The following is a 17,504-nucleotide window of genomic DNA, read 5'->3' on the forward strand; positions in this document are numbered from 1 at the left end:
GGATTAGTCTAGTGACATTACCACTCTGCCACCATCTCTCTGTAGAATTGATGTTTCAAGCAGTGACTTAAGGAGCAAGACTATTGGAATATCTCTGCAGAATGGTACAGGATATCTGTCTTGAGAAGAATGCCCAGAAGTGGAATTTAGGGTTTTAGAGTTGATAATATGCTGCCCGAAGTCAGGAATGAATTTTGTGGTCCTTAAAATAGCAATTCAAGAGATGAAGTGATAGGGGGAAAGGTCAAGCATGAAGCCTGGAGCGGTCATGCTTGATTCTGCCTTATTGGACTAAACTTTGTTCAGATCTTGTCTGTTTATAGAAAGGCAGGATAATAATACCAACATTATGGGTTTGCATTGCTGCTGGAATAGCCTGGGAAAGGAGAGGAGATCTGAGGATTCAGGGTAAATCATTTAGGACGGAGGTGAGGAGACATTTCTTCACCCAAAGAGTGGTGAGCCTGTGGAATTCATTACCACAGGAAGTAGTTGATGCCAAAACATTGAATGTATTCAAGAAGCGGCTGGATATAGCACTTGGGGCGAATGGGATTAAAGGTTATGGGGAAAAAGCAGGATTAGGCTATTGAGTTGGATGATCAACCATGATCGTAATGAATGGCGGAGCAGGCTTGAAGGACCAAATGGCCTTTTCCTGCTTCTATCTTCTATGTTTCTATGGTTATTGTATATCTGGCTTATGGCCATTGAGTCGTGGACTGTGCTTGATCAGTGTTGGTATTGTCTGAAGATTATACTGATCGACTTTGCTGAAAAGAAATCGGAGGACGTGTGTGTGAAGCATAAACCTCAGCACAGAAATGCTGGGCAGAATGGTCTATTGCTTACATTATCTGTACATTCTAAGAAATAATATACTGTGTGTGTGGGTGTATGTGTGTAATCTCTGGCGATTTAAATGGATAGAAATGTATGTAATTCCTAGAGATTTAAGATGCTTCACGTAGGCTTGCGTTGCAAGTCTGTTTATCACATTGGAAACAATAAAAATGAACATGGTTCATAATTTGACATAAAAGTGCTTTTCGTTCAAAGTTACGAGCTATTACAGGTCAATTTCAGGGTTTGCCAAATAGGAAGAACCTGTAAAAAATGAAGCAACTTGCCCCTTTCCCCTGGTGAAATACCTCCTCCATTACATGTCAGACATTGAGTGGAACATTGCATTGAGCAGAAGGAACCAGCTCAATGTTTCACTACACTTGCGCACATCATTAAGCAACCATTACCATATATTAGACACTGCACGGAAAGGCTGTTACACACTCTGGCCAATATGATCAGTGTTTTGTTGCTCGTGACAGCTTTCCTTTGCATCTATGTAGCGAAGAGTCTGGGAGACCCAGAACAATTAAATGGAAGATATTCCATTCCAGGGAGATGGCATGCGTTGAAAGAGTTAATTTTTGTAATCCTGTGCCATATTAACCGGAGGAAAAATGGGACCAGTTCTAAAACTGACCAGGACAGAGAGAAGATGGGGTTGGGTCGCAACAGAGAAGAAGAATTCGGCTTTGGAAAAGATGGAACTAAAAGTAGAGAGACTGGAACATTTCTGGGACTTTCCTTTGAAGAAATGGCATGTGTTCCAAAGTTACTAAGCCACCCTCAGGTAAGGCTACTTATTTTAGGAAGCTTCATGTTATTTGAAGCAGTCTACTCTCTGAACCTTTATTTACCTCATATAATATTTCCAAGCAGACTGTGTACTTCATCTTCTAAAGAATATTGCTTCTCTTTTGTAGAGATTGCGGGAGTCTTCAATTTCACAACAGTTTTATGGGAACAGTTTTACACAATTGGTTATAGTTCTGAAAGTCAACTGAATGATAGGTTAGACATGCTTAAGCTTTGATAAACGATTGGTTAATTGATACTGGGGGGGCGGCAATGGCCGAGTGGTATTATCACTAGACTTGTAATCCAGAAACTCAGCTAATGTTCTGGGGACCTGAGTTCGAATCCCACCACAGCAAATGATGGTATCTGAGTTCAATAAGGAAATATATGGAATTAAGAATCTACTGTTGACCATGAAACCATTGTTGATTGTCAGAAAAACCCATCTGGTTCACTAATGTCCTTTAGGGAAGGAAATCTACTGCCCTTACTTGATCTGGCCATCATATGACTCCAGAGTAATGTGGTTGTCTCTTAACTCTGAAATGGCCTTGCAAGCCACATATTTATTCAAGAAGACAGCTCACCACCACCTTCTCAAGGAAAACTGGGGATGGGCAATAAATGCTGGACAGCCAGCCCATGTCCCATAAATTGAATTTTTAAAAATCTTGGATTTATAAGTCAACAGTAAAATGTCACTGGAGATCAGCTTCAGCTTTCATACTGGTAGCCTCCAAAGTTACTCTTGCCCATATCCAGCATTCTCCAGTTCCATTATTCCATACCTATACTCTCCACAGAAATTCCACAAAAATACATTCCAGCAGTTACACTATTCATGGTTTCTGTTCTCCCAATTTTTATACTGTCTTGTGTCTATGTTCCCCTGTAATTAGATGATCCTACAGAACAGAATATAAATACCTTACCAACTTAAATGACAGTGATTGTCTCCTACAAGCAAGAGACTGAGAATGAATTGAGCAAATTGCAAGTAATAAAATGTTAGTGTTGTATAATAAGACATGAATCTATTTTTAGGATTGAAAAAATGGCAAAAGGTTAATTTGGAAAGTGAATACACAATAGAAACAAAGTTTTGATTTTAGTGGTCAATAGTTTATGCTTATTGCCTTCAGACATCAAATAATATTAGCTATTGGCATCTGTTGGAGGGTAAGACCTAGAATGAACTCGCTTTGTTTGAAAGTTCTGTACACAAAGGTGGTTGGTTTTTCAGTTCAAGTTCATAATAAGGAAATAAACTATGCTTAATCAGATCACATACGTGGTCTTAAATGCAACATAGAAACAGTTATGGCCCAAAAGGAGACTGTTCAGTCCATCACGCTTATGCTTTGTATAGTTGTGTCCTCAATCTTCAGCATTGTATTGTGACCAATGTTGTTATAATAAATGTTTATTTAAAAGAAATTCAGAGGCAGTATATTCACGTCTTCCTCATCTAAAGGAGAGGATGTCGGAATATTGGAGCCATTGAAGCCACTGGCATTTAAGTGGTAGCTAAACAAGTACATGTAGAAGAAAGATGTACCATCATTTTCCGTTAAATCATTGTATTAATACAGATAAATGGCTTCAAATTTGGCACATAATGATTCAACTCTTTCTACTCTACATTTGTCCAGGCTATCAACTCAGTTGACTTCATAGGATTCACGGAAACAGATAAAACCTTATTTGTACTCCGTCTCTGCAGAAGACCAAATGGCTTGTGTGAAATCTGGTTATTCCTTCGAGTTGAAGGGATTGGAAACTTTGAGGTAAAGATTTTTGGTTCTAGCTATAGATAACTATAGCATTATGTATCTTGCTGCAATAATTCACATTTATTAAACGATGCAATTTTACATTAATAATTGCATGTAATTGCAGAACATGGAATTTAATATATTCTTTGACAATATGCATGTTATTATTATACCGATTATTCATTTATCTGTTATATCTCATTAATACTTTCAACATTAATGCACAATGCCAAACACAATATACCTAATCCTGTTATTGTAAATGCCTTGTTTCTGCTCAATGTTCATTTTAACGAGAACAGACCAAACCACATGGTTACAAAAAGAACTGATCTGCTTTCCTTTAATTTAACCAAATAATTTTTTAAAATAGTATTTTTGTAACACTTGCAAGCAATGAATTTCTTTTGAAGTGGTAAATGGTCAAATACCATAAACATCTGTGTGTAGCAGAATCCTGACAACCTGGAAATAATTTCAATTACTAGATGATCTTTCATTTTGGTGGTGATGGTTGAGGGCAGAATGTTGGCCTAGATACCAGGAACTTCGTAAGAGTTTTAACAACACCAGGTTAAAGTCCAACAGGTTTATTTGGTACTTTAACCTGGTGTTGTTAAAACTCTTACTGTGTTTACCCCAGTCCAATGCCGGCATCTCCACATCATGACTACCAGGAACCTGATGTGGAGATGCCGGCGTTGGACTGGGGTAAACACAGTAAGAAGTTTAACAACACCAGGTTAAAGTCCAACAGGTTTATTTGGTAGCAAAAGCCACACAAGCTTTCGGAGCTCCAAGCCCCTTCTTCAGGTGAGTGGGAATTCTGTTCACAAACAGAGCATATAAAGACACAGACTCAATTTACATGAATAATGGTTGGAATGCGAATACTTAGAGCTAATCAAGTCTTTAAGATACAAACAACGTGATTGGAGAGAGCATCAAGACAGGCTAAAAAGATGTGTATTGTCTCCAGACAAGACGGCCCGTGAAACTCTGCAGGTCCAGGCAAGCTGTGGGGGGTTACAAATAGTGTGACATGAACCCAATATCCCGGATGAGGACGTCCTCATGCGTGCGGAACTTGGCTATCAGTTTCTGCTCAGCGACTCTGCGCCGTCGTGTGTCGTGAAGGCCGCCTTGGAGAACGCTTACCCGAATATCAGAGGCCGAATGCCCGTGACCGCTGAAGTGCTCCCCAACAGGAAGAGAACAGTCTTGCCTGGTGATTGTCGAGCGGTGTTCATTCATCCATTGTCACAGCGTCTGCATAGTTTCCCCAATGTACCATGCCTCGGGACATCCTTTCCTGCAGCGTATCAGGTAGACAATGTTGGCCGAGTTGCAAGAGTATGTACCGTGTACCTGGTGGATGGTGTTCTCACGTGAGATGATGGCATCTGTGTCGATGATCTGGCACGTCTTGCAGAGGTTGCTGTGGCAGGGTTGTGTGGTGTCGTGGTCACTGTTCTCCTGAAGGCTGGGTAGTTTGCTGCGGACCTGCAGAGTTTCCCTGGCTGTCTTGTCTGGAGACAATACACATCTTTTTAGCCTGTCTTGATGCTCTCTCCACTCACGTTGTTTGTATCTTAAAGACTTGATTAGCTGTAATTATTCGCATCCCAACCATTATTCATGTAAATTGAGTCTGTGTCTTTATATGCCCTGTTTGTGAACAGAATTCCCACTCACCTGAAGAAGGGGCTTGGAGCTCCGAAAGCTTGTGTGGCTTTTGCCACCAAATAAACCTGTTGGACTTTAACCTGGTGTTGTTAAACTTCTTACTGTGTTTACCAGGAACCTCCCATTGTTCTTCGCGTAATGAAATTATATCTTCAATATTCACCTGAACAGGTGGATGTTGTCATGGTTTCATGGTGGTTCCTACATTGTAATACTTACTCAGTATAATATTGTCAGCCTGAAACGCATGCTGCAATCATCATGGGGATTGGTCTTTAACTCACTACCATAGTTCAGAAATGAGAGTAGCACCAATTGGGCAAGCTGACGCTTATGGAGTAAATTTGCAAGAGCAGGCCACGAACAATATAATTCCACTGTATCATATTAAGTATTTATTGTTAAGGACATTAAAGGCAGAAAGAATACGCTCCCAAGTATACAGTCAAATTGTGTCCTGTGCATCAGCTTAAATACTTCAAGCTTAAATATGTGAAGGATGTTAATGGAATTTGTCAGTAATTTGGGTTTTAATTTATTCAAATGATACTGAACTTTCAGAGATTTGCTGGTTTAAGGAATTCAAAAGAGACACATGGGCTAAAGGAAAAAGAAAAAGAAAAGTTAACAAAAATTGAGGTGCCCTGTTCTGGTCAACATACATTTTGTGAGGGCCTTCAAAAGTTACCCTATACAGGAACCCTCAACCAGGGTAGATGTTATTTGCATAATAAATTCCTACACTGATGCAATGTCTCAATATCTTTGTGAAGGCTATGGTAATAGTAAAGCTCTCAACCTTTCAACATCCTGTCCACCCAGATGCAATCGTCCGTGCAGAGAGTGAGAAATGCTGGAGTGGAGGTGGTCTAAAACTGGAATGTCTTGAACCAAATCAACGGTGGCAAATCTCCTTTAATGGGCTTCTGAGGTCAGTCCTGGTTAAAACCTAGCAGTTTCCAATAGTAACGTGATATTGCTCACGTTGCAAGAGATATTCGAAGAGGATCTTTTACATCCAACTCAACAAGCAGACCGGAAAGGGTCGATTTGAAAAAACACTTGTGTGCTTTTACTATACATAGATGGGCGGCATGGTGGCACAGTGGTTAGTATTGCTGCCTCACAGTGCCAGGGACCTGGGTTAGATTCCTGGCTTGAGTCACTGTCTGTGCAGAACCTGCCATTTTCTCCCCGAGTCTGCATGGGTTTCCTTTGGGTGCTCTGGTTTCTTCCCACAGTCTGGAAGACGTGCTGGTTAGGTGTGTTGGCCATGCTAAATCCTCCCCCCAGTGTATCCGAACAGGCGCTGGAGTGTGGCGACTAGGGAATTTTCACAGTAACTTCATTGCTGTGTTAATGTAAGCCTACTTGTGACACTAATAGATATACTTAAACATAAACATTTTGTGATATATTTAGCAGTCATCTACAGCACTTTCTGGAAATGTGGTCAACAGGCTTAAAGTTTGGGAGTGGTGTTAACGGATTTCTGTTCTGTTTATGTAATTTTATATTTTTGTTCTACAGAAAGGGGTCATGCAGATATGAGTGGAGTGAAGAGGAAGGGGAACTTCTCCATGTCAAGTTTGGATTTATGTACGTTAAATAAATTATGAAAAAAATAATTTAAGGAGCATTTTTTCATTTCTGTGTGATAATGAACATGCATGACCATTCTGAGCTTGAAACCTGATCTCCATTACTTTATTTTAGAATGGGTTTGAGTGAGGACATTCATGCTTATTAATGTGGAAATGGAGTTTAAAACGTTTGGACCTGAAGATCCCAACCACAATTTAGCAATAAATGTAGCACGAAACATTTTGCAAGGACAAATGTCAGTGATACTCCTTCTGTACTGCAGCTATTAATTCATATGGGTGGCACAGTGGCACAGTGGTTAGCACTGCTGCCTCACAATGTATTGTTAGAGCCTTGCCAAGAATAGAAGAGTAAAGAGTTCCCTCGAGAGCTCATTGCCCAAGAAGCATCTCGAATTTCTTAGACATCACTGGAAATGAGAGTCTCCTGACTGCATGACTTCAAGAACTGGTGAACCAACATGGGCAAGGGTCTTTTGCTTCAATTTGCATGTATAAAGGGCACTCTTGCCCATTTCGAGAGTGTGTACCACTTAAATCCAGGTCCACACGATAGTTTAGATGACCTGCAATCTAAGAGTAAGTTGTTGAGTTAACCCCCATGCCATTTCCTCTGTCCTCTTCGCCGTTTAAACTGAGCAAGTACTGAGACAAAAGTCACCCTCAGAATGCTCATGAAATGTTTAAAAGCAACTTGTGGTATTCATGGGGAAGATCAGATAATGTTTTCATACTAATAATAATATTCTTTGCTCAACACAGACATACCTTGCATCACCTTAGCTTTTCCTTCTAAATTATACCTGACACTTTACCAGTTAACCCTCCATCTACATTACCTACAGCTGTTAATATTGATTTGTAAAACATGGTAATGAAAGCTTCAACACCCAATGTGCTGTATCACTTGACGAATTAATATCTTTTCTCCTCAGCTGGTCAGCTTTTACCTGCGTGTTTGATTTTGATACTGACATCCATCCTCGGGCACTTGCTCGGGGCATTGCAAAGGAGAAATGGAACAGAAGATTCTTTGTAAACATGAATTTGTGAGTACAGATTATTAGAAGTATCTTAACACCAATCAGTCAACCCTTTATGTGTTAAATGATTATTCATATAAATTCTCCTACCCATGTTCACAGCCCCATCTTAAGTTTGCCATTTCACATGGTCTATCTAATTCTGTCATGTCAAATGTAGATCAAGTCATCTCCATCACTTTTTTTGAATTTTTTACCATTCCTGTTCCCCCTTGCCCAATTGAAGCCCACTTCATTATGTATTTGTGCCAGGAGAAAACTCAGTCACATCACTTCTAACTGTACTTCCACATCCACATTCTGAACTGTCTAGCTAAAGGCCCCCCAATTACCATGATATTTCTATAGTTACTGATCTATTCAACCAAACCCTCACCTCCACCTATGATGTCCTTGACCGCACTAAAACCATTAATCTTCCCCTCTCTGGTTGTTCCCTTGCCATAGCCCTCGTCTCCAATTCTTCAGGTTCAAGAAATGTCTATAGTGAATAACTGGTTTTGCCATAAGCATACAAGGCTATGGACCAAGTGCTGGAAAATGGGATTAGAATAGATGGGTGCTTGATGGCCAATACAGACACGTTGGGCCAAAGTGTCTCTTTTAATGCTGTAAAACTCTCTGACATTCATCAATAGATCTGACTGGACTAGGTAAAATACTATTGGGGTCTGCTAACCTCAGCCAAACTGCTCACTGTTCGAGGATCATTTGAGAATGCCTTCAATTGCTTGGACACTAAGCTCTGGAATTCCCTCCTTAAATCCCTTTGCCTTTTACCTCTATCCTTTAGGAAGCTCCTGAAATCTTTCCCCATCAGTTCTCCTTGGCTTAATGTCATTTTCTTTTCAACACTCCTGTGAAGCAGCTTGGAATGTTTTACTACATTTTTAAAAATGGACACTGCTGAAAATATTCACCATGTGTGTCAGGCTCTGAGAAATGGAACAGCAAGTTAACATGTTGGTCGTAGACTGAAATGGCGAGTTCTCTGACATGTTTAGAGTTTTCTTAAAGTTTATTTTTTAGTGCCATAAGGAGGCTTACATTAGCACTGCAATGACGTTACTGTGAAAACCCCCTAGTCACCACACAGAGGGAGAATTTAGCATGGCCAATGCACCTAACCAGCACGTCTTTCAGATTGTGGGAGGAAACCGGAGCACCCCAGAGGAAATCCACGCAGACACGGGGAGAACATGCAGACTCCACACAGACAGTGACCCAAACCAAGAATTGAACCCGAGTCCCTGGCACTGTGAGGCAGTAGTGCTAACCACTGTGCCACCGTGCCGCCCTATTTAGCTATCCAACCTTGTCTGCAGCTGGGAATCTCCGGTCGCGCTGTTGTGAATGGAGATTTGACTGAGCGGTGGTGGGGCGTATGACATCAGAGAATTCCGGCCCTTTTCTCTATCCAGAAGCTGCTGGTTATTTTGTGCTTCCAGTACTTCCTGCTTTATAAACTGAGTTTCAAGGCTAAAATACTTAAAAGCCTCCAACCGAATCTATGTGAGACAATTTCTCACAATAATGGATATCTAATTGTAATAGGCACTATTTTATTTGACCACTATTTATAAACTCCTTACATTTTTATTGTAATGTGCTATACAGCTTTATAATTTGCTACAAGTACTGACTGGATTCACAGTGCATTATTCCTCCTCATCTTTCTTGATCAAATCTATTTTCTTCATCGTTGCCCCTCACGAATAAGGGTAGAAGGATTTTTTTAGTTTAGTTTGGGCATCATGATCAGCACAAGCTTGGAGGGTCGAAGGGCCTATTCCTGCGCTGTACTTTTCTTTGTCCTTTCTTCCATTTTACCTCCATATCCTTGTCCATCTCTCTCCCATTTCAGTGGTGCAAGCTGAATTAGACTTTGTATGACCTCCCCTCACTCACATTTCCCTTCCAGACCATTGCCCACTTTCATACTTACCTCTGCGCAAGTGCTACACAAGCCCTCATTTCTGCCTTAGTCACTTTCAGATTCAATTGTTCAAATGATCTCCTGGAGACCCCCAGCCTCTTTCTCCATAGACTTCACCTCATCCAAATTGCTGTTGCTGTGTCTCTTCTGTCTGCGGTTATTTCCGTATCCTTAATACATTGACAGGGAAAAACATGCCCAAGATATCTGTCCTCACTGATGAATGGAGATCCCAACAACCCCTCCCGCCCCACTCCACACTCCACAAAGACCCAACTTCAGAACATTCACTTTTGTGCTTCAGTTCCATGTCATTTCCCATTGTCAGTTTTCAAACATTCTCCAACCCAGTGAATTTCCCATAATTTGTTTCATTAACTCGAACTTTATTTATCTTTATTGTCATACTGTACAAGGCACACAGACGCAGTATTAAAACCAAAACCGTCAACGACATCAGATGATACATACATAGAAATCACACTATGGGGGTGATATTGAACCCATGTTCGCTGTCTGTGCGAATGTCGGCTTCAAGATCCGCAAGTCGCAGTACTCGCCTGCGAGAATGTGATTTTGGATATTCCCCATCCCCTTGCCTGCAACGATTTGTGTGGGATAAGGAGAAGGAAGCTGATGATCGGGGTTGGGGGGGGGGGAGGGGGGAGAGGGTGAAAGGGCCATTGATTGGGGTGGGGGGAGATTGGGCTGATGATTGCAATGTGTCGGGGGTGGAGAAGGGAACGACTCCAATGGGGGGTGGGGAAGGGAGCCCCTGAGATCTCCATGGTGGGCTGAGGGGGATGTTTATACAGGTTATGATCAGAGCGACATCTTTAAAGATGGCGCCCTGATCTCCGTGCAGTTGGGTTTTGCTGGCGTGTTTAGGCCCCCGCCCACTGTATGATGACATGAAACACACCCCTTTGATTTTTTTCTGGCAGAGTGTTATAAAATCTGGAAAGAAACACACCGGTTTTCCTGCAAGAAACAACACTCAAATAACCCATTGACTGACAAGTCTTCTAAAAGTTTTCATCATTCACAAGAAAATCTGGCAAAGCATTCCAACTATTAACAATTCTAGGTGAAAAAAACTTGTGAATATAAAGACATGAACCAAATTTCTGTAGTTTATACTGAGGACTGTGTAAATACTGTGATTGCGAGTAAAGAACTTTTCAGGCTCAGAGGTAGCAAGGTCGTGTATCAAGTTATAAAGTTCAACTAAATCAAAAATCAGTCTCCTCTTCCTAAACTGTCTCGTGACTTGGCATCCATTGTCGTAATCCAAGAATTTATAAACGCTCCTCATAAAGTATTCCCCTCATGCATTCCATTTTCCTGATCACATGTCTTTTCACTCTCTCTATTAACTGTATATTTCTCTGAACATGGGGATTCCATGTGTACTCCAGATGTGGCCAAAACAGCTGCTTACAAAGTTTAGGATAACGCTGACTCAAAAAGGATGCATTCAGAGCCTCGTAAAATGTTTTCTTCCCGCTGTACTGCCTGAGCCACATGATTCATAAACTGCAGATTACTTGTAACAGTCATACTCAAATACTTGGGGGCGATTCTCCCATCCCGACATGGGATCAGGCCGGGAGAATCGCGTATGGGCCGATTCGTGGGATTCGTGCGTGTGTTCCCGCCGCGCGTCAGATATCCAACGCGGTCGGGACCATGCTGAAAACCGGCGGGAACATCAGGTAAGTTCTTTTAATCTTATTTTAATGTTATTTAAATGTCATTTAGTGGACCTGGGACTGACGTCTCTGGGCCCGCTAGCATCTCCCACTCCATCAGTGCAATTTCACTCCAGTGGGGTTTAGACTAGCTCCTCACTTTTGGGGAATTAGCGGGAGACCCCACTAGAGTGAAGGGGGGCAATTGGGACTTCCTGGGGGTCAGGTGATGGGGAGTGGTGGGGGGATCGTCATTGCTAGGAGGAGGGGGGACTGGAGATCAGGGTGCTCCGCACATGTGCAGAGGCCCGGAACTGTCAGACTCCAACGAGAATAGGCCTTGCCCCCCGAGCTTTTAATGATATTCCAAATTGTGATCTCTGCAATTGCAGAGAGTGTGGGAGATTCGAGTCTGAACTCCCACTGAAAAAACAATCGTGATTTACACCAGTTTTCCTGCAAATTCAGCACTTAGAACTTTTTTAGGAGAATCGGCCCCCTTATGTGTATCCTATACCAAGCTTCTATTCTCTGAAATCCCCTCCAAAACCCTCCATTTCCCCAATGCCTTCTGTTCCTTCAGATCCATCTCTTTGGACAACATCTCTCTTCCTAAATTGTCTAGTGACTTGGCATCCATTTTCCTTATGCCTCTGGGAGGCGATGGCCCAGTGGTATTATCGCCAGACTATTAATCCAGAAATTCAGCTGATGTTCCAGGGACCCGGGTTCGAATCCTGTCATGGCAGATGGTGGTATTTGAATAAAATATCTGGAATTCAGAATCTAATGATGACCATAAAAGCATTGTCGATTGTCGTAAAAACCCATCTGGTTCACTAATGTCCTTTCGGGAAGGAAGTCTTTACCTGGTCTGGCCGACATGTGATTCCAGAGCCACAGCAATGTGGTTGACTCTCAACTGCCCTCTGAAATGGCCCAGCAAGCCACTCAGTTGAAGGGTAATTGGGGGTGGGTAATAAATGCCCAGCCAGCGATGCCCATGTCCCATGAATTAACTTTTTAAAAAGCACCAATGAGTATATTTCCCCTTGAGGAAAATTCACAAATTCTGCATGTTCCCTTCCTCTCCAGTCAGACTTCTACTGCCACTGAGCTACTTGTAAACCAGATTTCAGATTTGTGAGTCGCGTGATCACCTCTCAGGTTTTCTGTGATACAATAAGTTTTGCGGCAGCGAGCAGGAAACAGGATTAGAAGGGTTCAAGGAGCAGCACCAAGGCACATGCGATGGGTTAAGTAACTGTGCCCTCATTTCTATCACTCTATATGCATTTAGGTGCTGCCAACAACTGTCACACCATGAACAGTGGGGTCAGTTTGTGGGGGAGCTAAACATTGAGGGGCATGAGAGAAAGGAACTTCTGCTGAGAGGCTGAGGAGCCATTCTTATGGTAAGAAAAGTAAACTTTCATTATCTAACACTTCAGAGTCAACATTTTAACAAACTGTATTTGTGGTTTGAAATCTGCTGAATTACATTAATACGCTCTGCAATTTTATTGGAAAAGTATGTCATATACATGTAAAAAATCTTACTCTATGCCACGCAGTGGTTAGCACTGCTGCCTCACAGCACCAAGGACCCGGTTCAATTTCTGGCTTGGGTCACTGTCTGAGTGGCGTTTGCACATTCTCCCCGTGTCTGCGTGGGTTTCCTCCCACAGTCCAAAGATGTGTGGGTTCGATAGCTTGGCCATGCTAAATTGCCCTTTAGTGTCAGGAGAACTAGCTAGGGTAAATGCAGGGGGTAATGGGGATAGGGCCTGGGTGGGATTGTGATCAGCGCAGACTCGATAGGCCAAATGGCCTCCTTCTGCACTGTGATTCTATGATGTCTTCTGTGATCATGCCAACATTATGTTTGGATTATTTATATTGCGCCAAAATTTTACTTTAAAATTAGATTCACTGATTATCTTAAGACAATGTTTTCTGTGTCAATGTGTCTTAGGTATTTGGAATTGGGCTGATATCTATCGCTACGCTGCATTTATTGTACACTTTGAGGTAAGAGGTTATAATTTTTTAATGGCTGGTTTGAGATAATTTAGAGTGCTGACTCATTTTAATGTCAGTTTAATTTCTGCTCTTGTGTAAAGAATGCTCGGGTTCAATTCCTTGTCAGCGTTATCTGTGCTTTGCTTAACACATTAACATTATACACTTGTGTGCGTAATTTAAATGATCAATTACTTATTTATGTAAACAGATTAATAACTACTTTAAAATAACTGTGCTTATTGTATGGATTCCTCTGAGACTATTATTCCTACAATATCAGGTTAAAGGCTATGAGACTTCTTACTGTGCTTACCCCAGTCCAACACCGGCATCTCCACATCATGGCGATTATTCCTCCCAGGAAGTACAGATATCTTCCTGGTGTTATACCGGCCCAATACCATCACTCACACTTAAGCAGTAAAACTAATTGAACTAGAAAACTAACTGAACATAGAGATAGACATCATAGGGGTACTTTGAGACATTAATTGTACAATTTAATATTGATTTTTAACAAGAACAAAATGACAATGTAGCAATAATAATCTTGAACAAAGAACAGTACAGCACAGGAACAGGCCCTTCGGCCCTCCAAGCCCGTGCCGCTCCCTGGTCCAAACTAGACCATTCTTTTGTATCCCTCCATTCCCACTCCGTTCATGTGGCTATCTAGATAAGTCTTAAATGTTCCCAGTGTGTCCGCCTCCATCACCTTGCCTGGCAGCGCATTCCAGGCCCCCACTACCCTCTGTGTAAAGTATGTCCTTCTGATATCTGTGTTAAACCTCCCTCCCTTCACCTTGAACCTATGACCCCTCGTGAACGTCACCACCGACCCGGGGGAAAGCTTCCCACCGTTCACCCTATCTATGCCTTTCATAATTTTATACACCTCTATTAAGTCTCCCCTCATCCTCCGTCTTTCCGGGGAGAACAACCCCAGTTTACCCAATCTCTCCTCATAACTAAGCCCCTCCATACCAGGCAACATCCTGGTAAACCTCCTCTGTACTCTGTCCAAAGCCTCCACGTCCTTCTGGTAGTGTGGCGACCAGAACTGGACGCAGTACTCCAAATGTGGCCGAACCAACGTTCTATACAACTGCAACATCAGACCCCAACTTTTATACTCTATGCCCCATCCTATAAAGGCAAGCATTGACTTCATTGACTTCATTGAAGAGCTAGTTCCCCTCTAATGTTGAAGAAATGAATTCAGTTACATTGCTCACCTAGTGTAGTGTTGGGTGACAAATCAGGAAAATATAAACAGTTTCACATCTCTGTTAATCACAAGATTTTGCACCATTCAGCTGAAGTCTGAAGGCAGTTTGTGTTGAAATTTGTGTATTCTCTGCTTTGCTGCTTTTCACTTACTTCCAATGATTGCTGACTCCATTCATCCTTGGGAACCTCTGCTCCACTCTCCAGTAATTGGGGGTGGACTGGCTTCTCAAACTGCAATTGCTGCACTGCTTCCACCATCGATGACAGGAGAAGCCGTGTGTACCATCGACAGAGTGCACTGCAGGAACTCACCCAGGCTCCCGAGACATCACCTTCCAAACCCACAACTGCTACCGTTTAGATAGCATCAAGGGTAGCAGACACATGGGAACACCACCACCTGGGTGTTCCCCTCCAAGCCAACCACCATCTTGACTTTGAAATATATCACTGTTCCTTCACTGTCACTGAGTCAAAATCGTTGAACTTCCTCCCTAACAGCGTTGTGGGCGAACCAAGCGCCTTCTCAAGGGATGGGCAATAAATGCTGGGCTAGCCAGCGATGCCCGCGTCCCATAAATTAATTAATAAAACTCAGAGGAAATATGAATAGGCCATTTGGCCCCTCAAGCCCATTCCATCGTTCAATAATAAAGTGGCTGATCTGATTGTGACCTTTACTCCACTTTCCTGCTGTCCCCATAACCCTTCACTCCCTTATCGATCAAAAATCTGTCCAACTCCACCTTGAATAGATTTAATGACCCAATCTCCACTGCTCTCTGTGGGAGAGAATTCCAAAGACAAACCATCCTCTGTAAGAAGAAGTTACCCCTCATCTACATCTTTAATGGAAGACCTTTTATTTTAAAACCCTGTCCCTGGATCGAGATTCCCCCAAGAATTTGAATATGTTGGCGCTGTTGGAGAGTTTATACACTCGTTAATTCCTGGACGATCGTCTGAAATGTCTGCATGACTGGGAGACGTGCAGTTAGAGCCTGCAAAAACAAAAGAACATTGAGTGTTGCCCAGACTTGCCCTCCTGTTTAATTTGTGGTCTTACTGTCTACAATCAAAGGTAGTGGAGTCTAAAACTAGAGGACATAGGTTTAAGATGAGAGAGGAGAAATACAAAAGGGTCCAGAGGGGCAGTTTTTTCACACAGAGGGTGGTAAGTGTCTGGAACAAGCTGCCAGAGGTCGTAGTAGAGGCGGGTACAATTTTGTGTTTCATAAACCATTTAGACCGTTACATGGGTAAGACGGGTATAGAGCGATATGGGCCAAACACAGACAAATGGGACTAGCATAGTGGTAAAAACTGGGCAGCATGGACAAATTGGGCTGAAGGGACTGTCTCTATGTTGTAAACCTCTATGACTCTAATCTGCAAGAAATGCACAGTTCACATGGGGTTTTATAATGTAATTCAATCAGTGGTATTTATAAATCCTCACCACGTGGACTGCAGCAATTAGGGATGGGCAATAAATGCAGGCCTAGCCAGCGACGCCCACATCCCGTAAATAAATAAAAAAAAAAAACACAAATCTGTGCCTTCATTGACTCTGTAGATTTCCCTCTCATTCTCCTTGGCTTCTTGCTCTTTCACTGGTAGACTGGATCTCCACTGTTATTACCCGAGGCTACCGCAGGCCTCTAGTCGCTCTCTATATCAAACTCTGCTGATTCATGGTCAACTCTCCACTTCTCATTGGCTCTCTGTTTCAACTGGACACCCTCCAATACCAGGGGGGGGGAATTTTCCTGTCCCGCCCGCCACGGGAATCATAGCAGGCGGGGGCCAGACCATGCAAAGTTCTGTTGACCTCAGGCGGGACTTTCTGGTTTTGGGGCGAGCAAGGCCAGAAAATCCCACCCCAGATGTCCTTCATCTCGAGTGTGTTCGAGATTCACTCTTTCCCAAAGAGTGTCTCATTGTCCTTCTCAGGACCTTCCCTCCTAACGATTCACTCCTTCTCTTATCGTCCGCTCATTTTTCTCCTCTTTGAGAATTTGCATCACAAATTCCTAAACCAACCCATCTCTGTTCCTCGGCCCTGTTCCTTTTCTCTCTCCGTACAGATGCTGTTAGACCTGCTGAGGTTTTCCAGCGTTTTCTCTTTTGGTTTCTGTTCCTCGGCCTTTGCTTTCCCCAATCACCAGCTGGACCTCTCTCAGAATGTTTGAAAGGGATCTTCAAGACATCCGTTGCTTCCTCTGTACAAGCAGCAACTCCTCCTCTCTTGCTGTCCTTCCCACCCAGTTAGTCCTGCTAATCTGATTCAATTAGATTTGATTTATTATTGTCACATGTATTACTACACAGCGAAAAGTATGGTTGTTTCTTGCGCGCTACACAAAGCATACCGTTCATAGAGAAGGAAAGGAAGATCTCAAGAATCTTCTTCCTGTTTCCCTCATCCCACCCACCAATGATGCTTCGGACTATGTCAATGGATTGTTCCTCACTGTGTTTTCCTCCAAGACAGTAATTCAAATTCTTGAACTTAAACTGTCTGAAGGTTACCTTGCCGAATAACTTCATAAGCAATTCAATTGTTTCAATGAAGATGTTTAACTGTTTAAAATAAACAGGTTAACATCAATGTTTAAGTACATATTGGGTAAAGAGGTTGTATTCGAGTGAATTAGGCAGTCATGCGTTATTTACAGACAACATCATAGAAATCATAGAAATCATAGAAACCCTACAGTGCAGAAGGAGGCCATTCGGCCCATCGAGTCTGCACCGACCACAATCCCACCCAGGCCCTACCCCCACACATCTACCCGCCAATCCCTCCAACCCACACATCCCAGGACTCTAAGGGGCAATTTTTAACCTGGCCAATCAACCTAACCAGC

The 17,504-nt window shown here is 42.4% G+C and overlaps 1 protein-coding gene across 1 annotated transcript in view; it reads left to right on the forward strand.

Annotated features, from left to right (window-relative positions):
• Positions 1-1,300: 1,300 nt before the first annotated feature.
• Positions 1,301-17,504, forward strand: part of LOC144492419 (rifampicin phosphotransferase-like) — a 103,715-nt gene continuing 87,511 nt past the window's right edge. The window contains 8 exon segments of the mRNA XM_078210428.1: positions 1,301-1,636; positions 3,297-3,431; positions 5,897-6,036; positions 6,636-6,704; positions 7,645-7,758; positions 12,680-12,774; positions 12,777-12,794; positions 13,355-13,410. Of these exon segments, the coding sequence (XP_078066554.1) occupies positions 1,301-1,636; positions 3,297-3,431; positions 5,897-6,036; positions 6,636-6,704; positions 7,645-7,758; positions 12,680-12,774; positions 12,777-12,794; positions 13,355-13,410 (963 nt within the window).

The sequence above is a fragment of the Mustelus asterias genome, chromosome 4 (assembly GCF_964213995.1).
Source record: "Mustelus asterias chromosome 4, sMusAst1.hap1.1, whole genome shotgun sequence".
Classification (NCBI taxonomy): domain Eukaryota; kingdom Metazoa; phylum Chordata; class Chondrichthyes; order Carcharhiniformes; family Triakidae; genus Mustelus; species Mustelus asterias.